This window comes from Odontesthes bonariensis, chromosome 2, assembly GCF_027942865.1.
Source record: "Odontesthes bonariensis isolate fOdoBon6 chromosome 2, fOdoBon6.hap1, whole genome shotgun sequence".
Taxonomy (NCBI): domain Eukaryota; kingdom Metazoa; phylum Chordata; class Actinopteri; order Atheriniformes; family Atherinopsidae; genus Odontesthes; species Odontesthes bonariensis.
The window spans coordinates 16,232,240-16,247,714 of NC_134507.1; the positions used below are offsets into that span (position 1 = coordinate 16,232,240).

The following is a 15,475-nucleotide window of genomic DNA, read 5'->3' on the forward strand; positions in this document are numbered from 1 at the left end:
GTTAGGCGACTTTCTTTTTTTTTTTTTTTTTAAATGTCTATGTATGAATTGAACTAATTGGTTTTGATTAGATAATGATTGTATTAGTATTACAATTAATTGGATTGTAATGTGCTTGAATTGGACTGTATCTCTGAAGCACCTTGAGATGATATTTGTTGTGATTTGGCGCTATATATGAATCAAACAAGTTTTAACTAAAGGATCAATTCCAGAGAGTCAGTGAACATAAAGATGATGCTCTGAATGCTTTTCCAAGTTCTAAATACAAAAATAATTCTTCAACTGCAGTGGAAGATAAGGATGACAGAAAAAGGCTTTACCTCAAAATGTAAAATCACCGTCGGAGCACAAAATTTCAACCTCTTGGGTCACGTGACCCCGCGAGCACAGGATGTTCCAAGAGTGAGCAGAGTTTTGTGGCACGGCAGCTCGTTCTTGCAAGGCTGTACTTGCTCAAAGGAAAAAGTTTCGAGAGGATTATACCTTCACAAAAAAAACGAATAAATACAAATAAACCAATGCCTCTATCTTTTGAGTGCAGCAAGAAGAAGACGGAGGCACAACTTTCTTTCTTTTCCTTTTGAATCAGTGTTTAATCAAAAGTTGGAATAAATTAAACATCGACATTGGTTCGGGTGGCTGTGCTTACAGGCGAACGATGCCTCCTCCGCACCTCCTCGCTGCCTCAGCGCTGCATCCGGCAGAGGAGAGAAGCCCGCGTCTGAGGACACAATGAGGCAGTGTGTCCGAGTCCCAGACAACGCGGCGAGATGCTTCGAGGAGACGATATTTCTCACACGATCGGGGACGTCTCACTCGACTGCACCGAGAGGGCAAGTGGAGGTTTGTAACACCTAAAACATCATCTTATCTAATTCAGTCTGTAAGAGAACGACTCTTAAAAAAAAGGACGCAGCATGCAGAGCGACCGGCGCACGTAGAGCTCGCTGAAACAGCAATGCGAGTAAAACGCAATAAATGTTGAATGATGATGGGGTCTTCCTATATTTCCACTTCTGTCAAAAACGTTCATTTGGGATTTGTAGCCAATGTGCTTCTGTAAATGATGAAAGTATAATGATGATAGTGGAAACGTGGCGGCTGTATGCCATGTTATAATTGTCTCTGTTACAAATGTGAGTTTCACATAAATACGTTTTCCACATTTAATTTAGGTTCTATGGAGGCGCCAAGCTCTCATTTCTGTGCACTATATTGATAGTTTGCAGTAGTCATTAGTCTGGTTTTACACCGGTTCAGATGGTGGAAATAATACAGAATTGAGTGTCCCCTCCCCCCTAAATGACTGCTTGGTTGCCGTTTAAATTGAAACTACACACACACAAATGCGCACACACGGATGGAGTTAGAAGCAGTGGTAAATAGTATGACATCAAAGTAAAATCCGTTAATCAGCATCTATACAAATTCTAATAGTTGTTGATATTTGCCAATAGCTGCTAATTGTTTACAACCCTGGAGGAAGGGCAACTTTCAGAATGAATTTAGGTTTTAATGTTCCCATGAGGAGCTGCTTCAGTGCTCTGAAGGCAGCCATTAACGTAATTTGTGGTGAGATGATAAACAGATTGATGTGTGTTTCTGCATGAGCACATAGTCAGATTTGCCAAACGCTCCAGCGGCTCTTGAATACGTAAAAACTGCTCATCTCAAGCCAAGTCAGTATGACAGTTTGACGCCTGAGGCGAATTAAGCTCAGATAATTAGGTGATATTTACTCAAAGAGCACACAGTTATTGCAGAGCTACTTGAAAGTGGTGTCTTCTTCCTTAATGATTTGCTTCGTAGAAATGTTTCACTCTGTTGACAGGACTAAATAGCATGTGCATGCATTTATTTTTCAATACATGAAACCAGAGCTGAATTTCAATGTTTTTCTTTATTTTTATTGTCAACATTTGTTTGATTAAGGCAAGGTACCTTCCTAAATGATTTGTCTCATTCATAAGTTAATGATGCCTGAATAGCCTTTTCACCTGGCAGGGTATTCCTAAACAGAGCATTGGGATATCATTTACCAGATGCACTATCAGTATCTTACTTGTTCTGTCATGCCAACATGATAACCAACAGATTCTTTCTTGAGAATCATAGTCAAGGATGAACTGACAGCCAACGTGTTGTGGCTTGCGAATTTATAGTGTTGGTGAATATTTGATTCCCAGAAATGATGAGCTGATAAGATCATAATTTGACTCAATAATGATATGCAGTTAGTTTAAAGCTTTACGTCCTGTTTGGAAGTGTTGAATGGGAGTGTTAAAATCAGACTTCCCCGTGGCCCTTAACTCAGTGGTTTGTCACTCCTGTACACATTAACTCTTTCTATCCCTCCCTCTACAACCACTTTTATACTAGATCTGTCTATTACAGTGTGTAACAGTAAGTCCTCTTCTTATTGCAGAATGAAGCCTTAGGCTCTGCATGACAAGCTATGAAAAACACAAAGACTGGACTGTAGACCTCTGTATAGAAAACCAGGACTCAAGAATGAAGACCAAGTATGCAATCGTCTTCATCTGTATTGTGGCCCTGGTCATCATTGAAAAAGAAAGCAACATCCTCTCAAGGTAAGAGAATGGATAATATTGTCAGTTTCATTGTACTAAAGAAATTACAGAAAGTTCTTCTGTTCATACCAATTTCTTTGCTTTCATTTTTTATTTGAAAAAAAAAAAAGAATAGCCTACAGTATGTGGGTGATCTGTTCTCACTACCAGGGTGTCAAATATGCATGTTTTGTCAAAGCTTCTACCATCTCTAAGATAAGAGCAAGGTTTCCTATTGCCCCATCGCACGGGTCAAGACAATATCAGAAGTCAGCAGCTACTGCAGCAAACATCATCCTTGAGTAATTACATATGAATAAGTGACTGATCAAGTTGTATTGGTCATCCAGCCATCCAAATGGCCTTCAATATCCCTATTGAAGGGCTACTGTAGATGAGCACTTCAACTTAAGCCTCATTAAAGAAAGAGATTGTTTATCTTTGCAAAAGGGAGGGATGCATTCCAAACAGGGGGAAATGTAATAGGGCCTAAATTACAGGACCTATAAACAAGAGTCTCAAGTTCAACATCTCTATAGCACAGGTTCCCTTCTTTGTTTTACTTTTACTTTTGATTTAGCTTTTTCTCTCTTCTGCGCTTGCTTACGGTCTCAGTAACAGGTACTTACAGTTCAGCCATCAAGCTTCCAGGTCAATCCTCTGTTTCACTATATTTTTTGAATGTTGAAAACTGAAGCTATTGGCTTTAATATGTGTTGATTTCTTACACCAACGGGTCCTGACAGAACAGCAGCATATGACGCTGTCAGAGTGAAACTGGCTCCTGTGGTTTTAGACAGCAGACAAGATAGAAACTATTTGTGTGTTTCCTGTGTTTCAGGCTTGAAATTGAATTTGCAAATGTAATGCAAGACTGCAGTCTTGTAATATGAGATATTTTACAGATAAGTTTATTTGCTTGGAACACGGCCAACAGTTAGTTAGCTCAGCCTAGCATAAAAACTTGAAATTGGGAAACAGCTAACCAAAGCCCTTTAGAAAAAAAGACAGATAGACTTTTCTACCTTTCCAAATTTACATGCAAGCGTACCTACACCATTGAATGAACTATGTCAAGGACAATAATGTTGCATCTACAATAGTGTTAGTTTTCTTCAGTGCTAATCCTTTGAAATCATATACTTAACTCATCAAAGGTACACAAAGATTCTACACCAGAAATCCAGTAATAAAAGGTGTGAGTGATGATTATAAAGGAGACATATTATGCCACCTGCTCATCTCCACTCTGCCTCCTCTCTTCCACAAGGTCTGCTTTCTTTAGGATCTGTAGCACTTAATAACTCTTAAAGCACATTATTGTGAGATGAGAGAGCACAACATAAATAGCCTGAGAGTTCAGACCAAACACCAAACTGATAAATATTAACCGATGGATATTTACTTTTCTCTCATCTGCAGATTGATCCTAGACAGCTGGTAGGCTGGTGATCCTGCTTTTAGGCACAATCTCATTGTCACGTATTGAATTAGCCCAAGTTGTTAAAATACACCCAGCAGAAGGTAAAGGCCTCTGGATGATTTACTACACCCTCTAGAACCCGCATTGTAATCCTTTGGTCACATATCAGCTCTATAAACTCAGGACTTCACTGTCTCAGCTCCATTCCTCATGTGTTATGTGTTTTATGAGTTAACATTAGGAAGTGTTGCTTAAATGGGCGATATTTCACCAAATTCTTTTATTAGTAGTTATCAGTACTGCATTAATGGTGCTTGCATTGCCAAATGGGGAAATTGGAATTTCTATCCTCCTACTGGTGAAAGAAAAAATTAAAAACTCCCAGTGAGGGGTCAGATTTCATAGACAGAATATAAACCATTACAAATACAGGAAGGGAATCGCTCAGCAACCTGGCTGGTTTTTTTTGCTATTCTAACTTCTAGATAAAACATGTATTCAGTCAACAGCAGTGTCCAAACTCACAGACTATCAGTTACAGAAAACCTCTTGCTTGTCTTTTATAAGTTCTGCATTGAGCATAGTAGCTGTGAGCACAGCACGGCGCCAAAGCTCTGGATCTGTTCTGTCAGTCCAGGGAGGCTCTTTAGCAGACCTTGCACGAATGTTTAGTGTTGGCTAGAGTTACCAATTGGCTTCATCCCTCCATTTTGTTTTTGCTCCTCAACACTGGCATTTTCTTACAAAGGCCTCTTTTACCGACGTGAAGAGCCTGCACTGACGAGAGATTCCCTGCTGAGTCTTCTTGTATTGCCATAATTTGGGCATACAAAATAGCTCTTGAACACACCACAAGGACAACTTCCAGCTGCTCACTAGTGCACATGGATGTTATTTCCTCTCACAATCTTGATTTTATGTTTTTAGAGACATGGCTCGACAAAAACACAGCTAATGCAGTCCTCATTGAATCTAGTCCGTCTCACTTAAATTTTGTGTCTGAAACACGACAAAACCAGAGGGGTGGGGGTGTTTGTGCCATGTTCAGGGACAATAAACAGAATTGTTTTAGTGATGATTTTACTGAATTACTTTCAGTTGTGTGCACTGCTTTTGACTGTTTGGTCATAACAGGGGACTTGAATGTGCACGTGGATGTAGCACAAGATAAGCATGCTAACAAACTTACTGCTGTCCTTGAAATGTTTGGTCTAACTCAGCACGTGACTGAGCCCAGATATCAGTCACTCGATGTCGCTTTATCTGATCATTTTTGTGTTTTCTTTGACCTGTTTGTTACACCCAAACCAGCAGTTAGGTCTGCAGTTGTTCCAGGAAGACTCATAAATGACAGCACAGGGACACAGTTTATGGAAATGATTAGGTTTTTAAAATGTTGAACTCTTACACATCAAATGTTTTAAATGTTTTGGATACCAATGCTCCTGTCAAGGTTAGAATGGCTGAAAATAGGCAAAAGGCACCGTGGAGAAAAGAAGACTCGATCAGGGCACAGACAATGGAGAGCCGAACGGGAATGGTGCAAGTCAAAGCTCCAGGTTCATTATGAGATTTACAAAGAAAAGTTATGTGTGTTCAACCAGACTTTGCATAGAACAAGGGAGAGTTATTTTTCTGAAATCATCAAGAACTACAGTAACAACTCTCGTGTCCTGTTTGCTACAGTAAACAGATTAACAAACCCTCCAGTTTCACTGCCCTTAGAACTAATTTCTACATCCAAGTGTAATGAGTTTTCAATATTCTTTAATGACAAAGTTCAAGGCATTAAAAATGCAATAATTTTCACAACAGAAATAACTACTCTGCAGCCAGCTAGACACCTAGAGCTGACACATTTCACAACTGTTACTGACAAAACAGTCCAAGAGACCATCTGCAGTCTGAGTTCATCAATGTGCTGCCTTGATGAGTTGCCCACTAGATTCCTAAAGTCTGTGTTGAGCAGTTTGTTACCACAACTCGCTCATCTAGCCAACATCTCACTTCAGTTATAAATGATCCAGAGAACCTTCTCTACAAAAGAAAGAGACGGGCATGGGGATACAGATTGTATTATGTTCTTTACTGCTGTGGATCTAGTCCATTTCTATCACATACTGTCTCACTACCTGTTATATAGAGACTGGTGATATGTTCTTAACTTGGCAGGGAGTGAGCTCTTTCAGCGGACTATCTTCAGTATCTCATTGAGATGCTCAGTACAGCCCAGTCAACAGACAAAAGCACTGCTGTTTTCTCAGCCACAAATATGTGTTATTTTAACATCTCTTTACCTCAAGAGCCCAGTGTCTCTCCCACCAATTTAGTGCAAGGAATGCACATGGTTTTGAAAGATTATATTTCATCTTTTATTATATTATATTATATTTTATTATATTTATTTATTTTACTTTACCCCAACTGGATAGTTTTGGTGGGTAAACCTAACCGAATTGTTTTGTTGCCTGAAACAAATCTGATAATGAGGGACTGAAATTATAACCGCAGAGATGAACAAGGACTCACTCACAGGGGACTTTTTAAGAGACAAACGCAAGACAAACCTGGAGATAAAGTCAGGTGATCTGCCCAAAGATCTTTTGAGGCACACAGCTAGCACCTCACTAACTGCCAAATGTTTGTTTGCATGCCGGCTCATAAAGTTTCTTCTTGCACACATTGCCAGAACAGGTTCAAGAAATGTCGAATAGCCATGCAAGAAATGTTTGTATTATACATGTCTATGGTTTCTATCTGAAGCATGTTTCAAGTATGTTTTAACAACCAAACCAATAATAAACAGACAACAGGCAGATGACAGGTGGTCATCTTGTTTGGTCTTACTAACACCAAACACCTTTTTCTGTTAGTCAGACGATACCTGACTAACACTAACACCAGGTTCAAATTACGACCTGCATGTTTACGCTCAACTAGTCTCAAATGGACCTAGGTGCTCCACACGTGCTCAAACGTTTAAACTGTTTGTAGGAACAGTAAAGCTTAAATATATATAGATATAGCCAAATTCCCAATGAAAAGTCCAAAAGCCAAAGTCTGTACAATGAATTCAGCTATACTTACATGTACAATGACCTTTCACAGAGAAAGTTAGAATTGGCAAAAAACTTAAACGTGTTCTCACAAAGTCCACAGTGATGCGTTGTTGGACGTACTTTAGTCCACAACTTTATCCCCACTGCGCTTGCATACTGGGACAAAGGAGATTAGTCCATTTAAATGGCCAGATCCCAAAAAAAAGCTGTGAGAAGAAATTCTTATTTAATTATATTATCTGATTATGTCATTTCCAGTGATGACAAATACTTTAGGAAGTAAAAGAGATGACTTGGATTTACCTTTTTAAACGTTTACACTGAAGAGGGATTACGTAAAACAAATTACCATCATATAGTTTTTGCTGTTATTCTCACAATTGTCTTGTAGTCTTTAAATGGTTTAGCCATTATTTAAATAAATAAGTTGCTTTAAACCATTTCTTTTCAATGTTTGTATTTTTGTCATTGTGTTTCATAATTGGTTGATGTCTTTTTTTTTTTTTTTACTTTTTGTCTTACTTTGTAATGTTATGGAGCAATCTTTGAAAGCTGGCACTCCACACATTCAGGCGTCATTGGACCACTGATAAGGATTGAGCTTTCCTTTGGGCTAAATTTAGATTGTGTTTTTTTTCGCACCCTCCCTAAAATCCCAGTGATGGAAACCTTGTGCCAAATGGTGCTTGAAACAAAGCAGTTTTCAGGTGGTCGACTTCTTTCAGTGTTGTCACATTACTTTCTTCACAGTTTTATACACTGCAGCACCATGTGGAAGTGCCTGCTAGACGGAAAATGTAAAACATAAGACCATACTAGGTGTTTATGTTGTTTAATGTGTTGCTAAGAGATATTTCCTAATCAGCTCTCTGTATATCACCAGGGTCTCTGATAAGCTGATCAAGAGGCCGACTCCACAGCAGGACCGACCGACCCTTCAGGATTATAGTAACACAACAGAGAAGGGTTCTCTAATGTTACTGAAGGTGTTGCTCTCTAAACTTTCTAGTACTGAAGGGAATTACACACATTTGTCTGAGGAGCAAGAAGAGGAAGACGCCAGTGATTTAGACTCCTACAGCGACGGGGGTGGCCGTAAGCAGGTATTACTCATGGCCACCACACGGACAGGATCTTCATTTGTGGGGGAGTTTTTCAACCAGCACGGGGAGAGCATGTTCTACCTGTTTGAGCCTTTGTGGCACGTTGAGCGAATGCTAGCCTTGTCCACTGAGGCAAACAATGGGACAGTGTTGGCAGGGATCTACCGAGACGTACTCCAGGCACTCTTTCTGTGTGATTTTTCCCCTCTTGAAAAGTTCATCTCTCCCCCACCTCAGGACCACGTCACCCCTGATCTTTTCCGCAGAGAGTCTAGTGTGTCCCTCTGTGAAGAACCTGTCTGTACTCCTGTAATCAAAGACGTTTTTGAGAGGTACTGTACATCTTCTGTGTGCTTGCAGTTATTGATACAGCTTTCAATGCCTTTTAATGTGAAAAAAAACTAAAGGTGCAAACTAGAATTCAAACTACACTCTCCTATCATAGCACTTACCCTGTACTTCCCTACCCCCCTCTACTGCATTTTCTCTTTCTTTACTTCCCTTTATGCCTGCACTCTATTTCTACACTGTCATCCCTGTCACCTCTGATAGAGCCCGACTAGTGGTTTTCCTTCTATGTAGCTTATTGTTAGCTTTGATATTAGCTGTAATGTTATATCCTCATTTGTAAGTCGCTTTGGATAAAAGTGTCTACTCAATGCGTAAACAAAAACATAAACTCTGGTACTGAGGAAGAGCTAATTCTGGAATTTTCTTTTTGTACGACTGATGTCTCTAATCTTTGATAATATAACAACAGTTTATTAATAATGCAGTTGTTGAATTAACTGATTATATCAGCGTTTATTTAGTTAAAGCCCCACTAGTTGAATAGTTCATTGCCATAGAAGAATTTTACATGTTCTATACACAGAAATGAACAAACTGATTTTGAAGCCTTAGATGCATTAAATAACCCACTTAGCAGCTGTCTGAATATATATTTGTCTGATAAAAACTATATAATTTTGTCCTAGGTATCATTGTAAGACTCGTCGCTGTGGTCCACTGAACTTGACCCTTGCAACTGAATCCTGCCTTTCCAAACAACACCATGCCATCAAGACTGTCCGTGTACGACAGCTGGACTCATTGCAGCCTTTGATGCAAGACCCTCGCCTCGATGTCACAGTTATCCAGCTGGTTCGAGATCCACGAGCTATCTTGGCATCGCGCATGGTGGCTTTCTCCTCAAAATATCAGACATGGAAGACCTGGGCGCAGGACGGCCAGGTGCCTGAAGATGACGAGGAGGTGAAGAGGCTCAAAGGAAACTGTGACCACATTAGGATGTCTGCAGAGGTGGGACTGAGCCAGCCCCACTGGCTGAGGAGACGCTACATGTTGGTGCGTTACGAGGACATTGCTCGATACCCTATGCAGAAAGCAGAGGAGATGTACAAGTTCACAGGGATACCATTTAGCTCCCAAGCTCGGGAGTGGATTCTGAAGAATACACAAACCACACAGGGAGCCAGTGGGATTTACTCCACCCAAAAGAATTCATCAGAACAGGCAGAGAAATGGAGATTTAGTATTCCCTTTACACTGGCTCAGGTAGTGCAGAGAGTGTGTGGACCTACCATGAAGCTGTTTGGGTACAAATTTGTGGATGATGAGAAGACACTGATCAATAAGTCTATAAGTTTGCTTGAACATAAACAATTTCATTGATCAAAAGGTGCATCTACAAATCACTGCATGCAACAGGTCAGAGCCAGAGGAAGCCATTACTACACAAACCAAATCTAATAAGCAAGGCTCTCCCATAATACACACAGTATTTTCTGGTGACAGTAACTTTTTGCCCATATTCATTTCATTATCGCCAATGATGTGCCTCATTGTAACAACGGGTGGCTTCTTTAAAGAGTTTATTTGCATACTACATTGATATAAAAGTTTCTGCTTAAGATTTATGTTAAGACCTATATTTCATTTAAAATGAAATAAGCATAGATGTAAGCCTGACTGTAAGAGATTGATATGTATATTACAGTTTTACTCGTAGATGGTCGTGGTAGGATTTTCAGGGATAAACTACAGTGTAATACTAATGTGTGTTTACCGTGTTTGTATTTGTATGAAGAAAAGGGCGTTTCTGTTATAGTTTATCCGACTCGATGGCTGGTAGAATCCCATGAGATTCAGCCCGATGTGCTTTGACAGAGTTTCATAAATTAGACTCAGGTAAAGTGAATGTGGGAAAGCATTTTGTTTGTGTGTGTCTTCACGAGTTGCATGAATATGGATGTTCACAGCATACTGCTGTGTGAAAATACAAATTCTTTTTTTTTTTCTTCTTTTCAACCAAATGCTATTTCAAGCCTTACAATGTAATTCATGAGTCATCGGGGTAAACTTCTGCAAAATGTCTGGAGATGGATAAATGATACTCATAAATTTGATGAAATGAGGAAACACCATAGATCAGTGGTTCCCAAACTTTTTTGGCCTTCTTGTCACACCACGAGTACCCCCTCACACATACAACGCGTGCGATGATTCTCCAAAAGTAGAGCAACACAGTGGTTATTACATGAAAATCATTTTATTTAATATCCTTAACTTCAACATAAAATTCTCAGGCTTTCTCTCTCTTTTTTTTAACCTCAGTTGAATTCAACATAAGAATAAAAAACATTTTCTTGAAATATAAATAATTAACCAAAATAGCATAAATACTAAATCAAAATAATCTTCCTTTGTTATCTAACATAAACAAGTAACATTTTTCTTTTTTTAAAGAATACATGAACATAATAGCCTGGAAAACCAGCGCCAACTGCTGGACGGCAAAATGTTTTGCCTGCGGTTGGGTCTGGCTTCGAACCACTTTTCATTTTGAAAATACTGCCCTGAATCTGGCAGATGGCAACTAAACCAATCACAACGCAGAGATGTGTTTTGAATCAACGCGGGCGGGGCAGAGGGTTCTGGTGCGGGGTTTTGAGGGAGTGACGACAGAGCAGTGCGACATTGGGCAGTGGAAGCGAACATAGGAAGCGAAAGCACAACAAGAAAGATGGCGGCGGCAATGGAACAGCGCTCGTTTGATTCAGCCTTGGCATCAGTTTTGGAAGAGTCCCCTCCCACCAAAGCTTTCTGTCGCGCTTACTACGTCACAGTCAGTTGCGCTGATTGGTCAGAGCGTTGGCCTATAGCACAGACACGTTTTGAAAGACAACAGGTTGTGCTCATCAACAATGTTCCGTTGTATCCATTGATCGGAGCCAGACTAAATTAGACATCCAATCCATTTAGGCTGGTTTATCAGGCTATGAACATAACTCATTTCTCTCTCTTTTAAAGAATACATTAACAGGCCTAACTCATGTAACATTCATCACAAAACTGGAGTCTCCTTCATAAACAGTCCTCCATAAAAGTGTGAAAAATAAAAAAATAAAATAAAAAACTCCCCTTGCGCCGCGTACCCCCTGCAGTACCTCCGCGTACCACTAGGGGTACGCGTACCACAGTTTGGGAACCACTGCCATAGATGAAATATATGCCTTACCTCAAATGTGTCTTCAGCTTTCCAGTATTGCTTTACTCAGTAGCTACTCGCTACCATTGTTGTTGTAATGCATTTCACATTGCTTTCCTACCTCTAAGTAAACTGGTAGTTTTAATATTTTTTTAACAGATGCAGCTTATCTTCTAATAATTTGTGTGCCGTTTTCGGACAAACTGCTTAATTCAGAGCCAACAGTTTGATGTCAGAAGAATATATTTATGGAAACATGCAAAATTACTCAAGGAATATATCTTTTTGTATTCAGTGGCCAAATGGAAGTCATAGAATTTACCCTTTAAGATATATACGTTGTGTGTTTTGGTGACAACTTGTGTAAATGTCTATTGTGTGTGCATGTATATGACTATATCTTTAAGAGAAACCCAGGTGGTGCTGCATTGATGGGATATAAAGGTAACCACTGTGACTCTGAGTCAATGGCAGCATTGTGCTCAGTTTGACTGAGGCCCCAATGAAACATCCATGCTGCTCATGAAAGGAATTTGCATTAGAGATTCATATATTAGTGAACTTATACTACCTTTGCTTTCAAAATATAATTATGAAAACAAAAATAGGGTACAGAGGTGACCAGACTCCCCATTGAATTGAGTGTTTTAAAAACAAAAGTCAACAAAGCTGTTTTTGAATTTTATATCCAAATCAAGGCTCAAGTTTTGCCAAAGCAAGTCTCAGTAGCTTTGTCAACAAAGTCCATTTTAAGTCATTTTGCAGACTTGAAGATTTCTGAATGCCAACTATCAAAATGCCAGAGTACTTGAACAATTTTCCTCCAAAGTTCGGTTGATACTGTGCTTCTCTGGGTTTGACCAAACTTTCATACACTGCTTTCTTTTGGCAGTCAAATATCAAGTCCTCCTTGTTGTAACCTAATTCTGACTCTTGTACAAGTCCTCATCTCCATCCAGCAGAAAATCTCTGCTCTCCGTTTACATTCACGATGTACATGCTGCCAAAATAATGGCAGCTCTTCTGTGTAAAGCTATCACCCATTTCAAAGTTTCACTGAATGCCCTGTTTATGGCTACATTTAAGTGAAAGCACTCCATTGGTGGTTCTAATTTTATTGATTTTTTTATCTTTAAAAAAAGTTGGGATATCCTGCTATTACACGGTGACTGACTCACTCACTCCAAACAAGTACTTTCAAGTCAGTTTAGGAAGGCAGAGCATGACTGTTAATGGGTTTTAGGTGGAGTATCACTTCAAAGAACTGACTCATTGGAGCAGAAGTTATTGCTAATGTCCTAAAAAAAAAACTTCGGTGACTTGCTGCTTGTGTTTTCTTTCTTTTTTTTCCTTTTTGTCCCACCACAGTATTCTTGCTGAGGAAGTCCAGAGCCTTTTCAAAGGTAATGCAAAGGCAACTAAAAATGTATCCCACAGATGTAAAAATTCTGTTGAAATGTTAATTAAAGTGGTTCTTTTGGTGTGAAATTCTGATTTTAGTCAATGAAGCAATTAGTGATTTCTTCATTCTGCAAATGTTTCAATCACAAAGCTAGGATGCTGTGTATAATGTAAATAAAAAGTGCAGATCTCATAAACTAACATTTGATTCACAATAGAACATAGAAAACATTTAGTTTGTGAGACATTTTGCTATTTCATGAAAAAGGGAGGAAACAACTCCAAGTAAACACATTCATTCATTATTTTGATGTTCCTTTAGAAGTATCCCTGTTTTTTTTTGTTTTTTTTTGTTTTGTATCATCTAAGCCTTCAAGTGCACAGAGTCTGGGAAAGACATGAATAAGTTGAGGATTGTTGTGGAGTTGTTTACTTAGTTGCATTATCTCAGTTTAGCCCAACATCTAAATGCATGCTGTTGCCAGGAACCCCCAAAAGGCTGAATGCGATTAAGACAGAAACAGGGAGCCCATTCAGGGCTGCATTCTTTCTGTCTGTTTCACATCACAGCCGGCCCAGTCGCTGTGAGAAAGCACTTTGGAATTAACAGCTGTTGGTCAGGCAGGCCATTTCACTGATGTTATGTCCACAATATTACAGCAGGTGTTTCTTAAATGCAAAAAAAGAGAAAAGGTACTACTAAAAAGGACCAATCTCAAGTTTCCTCAAGGAATCCTGTGTTATTTAATACAACACTGTGGAGTTGTGAGTGATGAATGTGTCCAGCACAATAATGGCATGATGCTAAAATGTGATTGCATAGTGTGGTCAAAAGCAGGAGGCGACAGGAAATCTAGTGTAGTTGGAGTTGTAGATGGCAGAAATTATGGTTAGTGCTCTGAAATTAGCAGACCGCAAAGTTGTAAATTTAACACTTAGTTTCTTATTTTACTGCCACAAACTATCGGACACTCCCTACACTTACTAAAAAAACAGAATAGTATTATTCTTTTCTGCTTTCAAACAGCATTGCTTCATGCTTCAAATTAAGAAACAAAAGCATGCATCCATATTCCATGAATGAGAGGGGAATCCTGCACAAAAAGAGTTGGCAAACCAATTTACTACCAGCAGTGAATGTGTCTCAGGGTTTGCTGGTCATAATCTGCACGTGATCTAAAGTAAGATTTCAGCGTGTCAAAATAGCTCATGTTGTTATTTAGAAATACCCAGAGACTCTCAGACACTCTTCCATTTTTTAAAATTTTTTTCTCATTAAGCTTTTTCTTCAGCTTGTCTTGTTCTCAAGCTTTTGCTCTGACTCATTCAGGTCTGAGTATGAGCTCCTCTTTGTGAACTGGTAGGGTTCAGACTTGTGTGAGGGTCTACAACTGCAATTCCTGTTTGGGTCACAGAATCGGAAATGTAATTGCGCTTGTCTTCCAACTGTCAAACTGTTGATTCAAGTCCTGTTGATGTAATATTAGTAAAGATTTGACAACTATATTCCTCATTTCTTACCTCAAAGGTGTTCAGAAACAGATTTTGGTGGATGGTTCAGGTGAAATAAGCGATATATTAAGTGACTTCCTCATACAACAGGCACAGTTTAGAAATAAAAAGCAGACAACTCGTGCTCAAACCTGAATGGCTCAGAGCAAAAGCTTTAGAAAGAGAACAGCACAGTCAAACAGGAAAAGAAAAGATTAAATGATGATGAAAGACAGCTGGAAAGTAGCTGGAAAGTAACTGTTTATGCTGTGGATTCATGACTTAGCCTTTTGTGTCCTGTTTGTTAAGTTTTTTTTTTATCCTAAAATTCTCAAACATTCCTGCATTTAGTTTATTTTTTACTTAATCTATGAACACCCCACAATTTTGGTGGCTGTATATGTGAAAACACTGTAGATTTGTGCTTGACGTCTGTGCCATTTTAGTGCAGATGATTTAGTGGGTAGTAGCCTAGGTGTTCATGCAACCCTTCTTTGATAACTTGCTCACTTTACCTCTAATTTTTGGCACTCCTTGCTCAAAGGCTGGCACTGGCTTTGACCATGACATTTAGGTAGTGCACATGTGCTCACAGAGTGTTTTTATGCACTCTGTGTGCAATGACTTTGGTCAATGACTCCACTTGTGCTGTGTAAGGGAGGGCAAGGAAAGAGCTAAGAAAACAGGAAACCCACCCTCTCTTGTTGAACATTTCTGGCTTCCATCCATGCCTCTCCTATCTTACAGGTCTTGTCTTCAACACTTCAGCAGTAAGTAATTTTGGAATGGGATGATAAAAAAATGTCTTTCGTTTTTTTTGGGGGGGTGAATTTTTAATGTTTCTGCCTTTTATTTATTCATTTCCTTCTTTTTTCATTTTGGTTATCATGACGCATCCACTTTGTAACTTATGTTGCAGTGTCAGAATATGCTAC

At 39.2% G+C, this 15,475-nt stretch overlaps 1 protein-coding gene across 1 annotated transcript; it reads left to right on the top strand.

Annotated features, from left to right (window-relative positions):
• Positions 1-429: 429 nt before the first annotated feature.
• chst3a (carbohydrate (chondroitin 6) sulfotransferase 3a) lies at positions 430-13,136 on the top strand. The gene is made up of 4 exons (XM_075478336.1): positions 430-846; positions 2,429-2,594; positions 7,939-8,490; positions 9,136-13,136. The coding sequence occupies exons 2-4, from the start codon at positions 2,449-2,451 to the stop codon at positions 9,830-9,832; spliced, it is 1,395 nt and encodes a 464-aa protein (XP_075334451.1). The 5' UTR covers positions 430-846; positions 2,429-2,448; the 3' UTR covers positions 9,833-13,136.
• Positions 13,137-15,475: the final 2,339 nt, after the last annotated feature.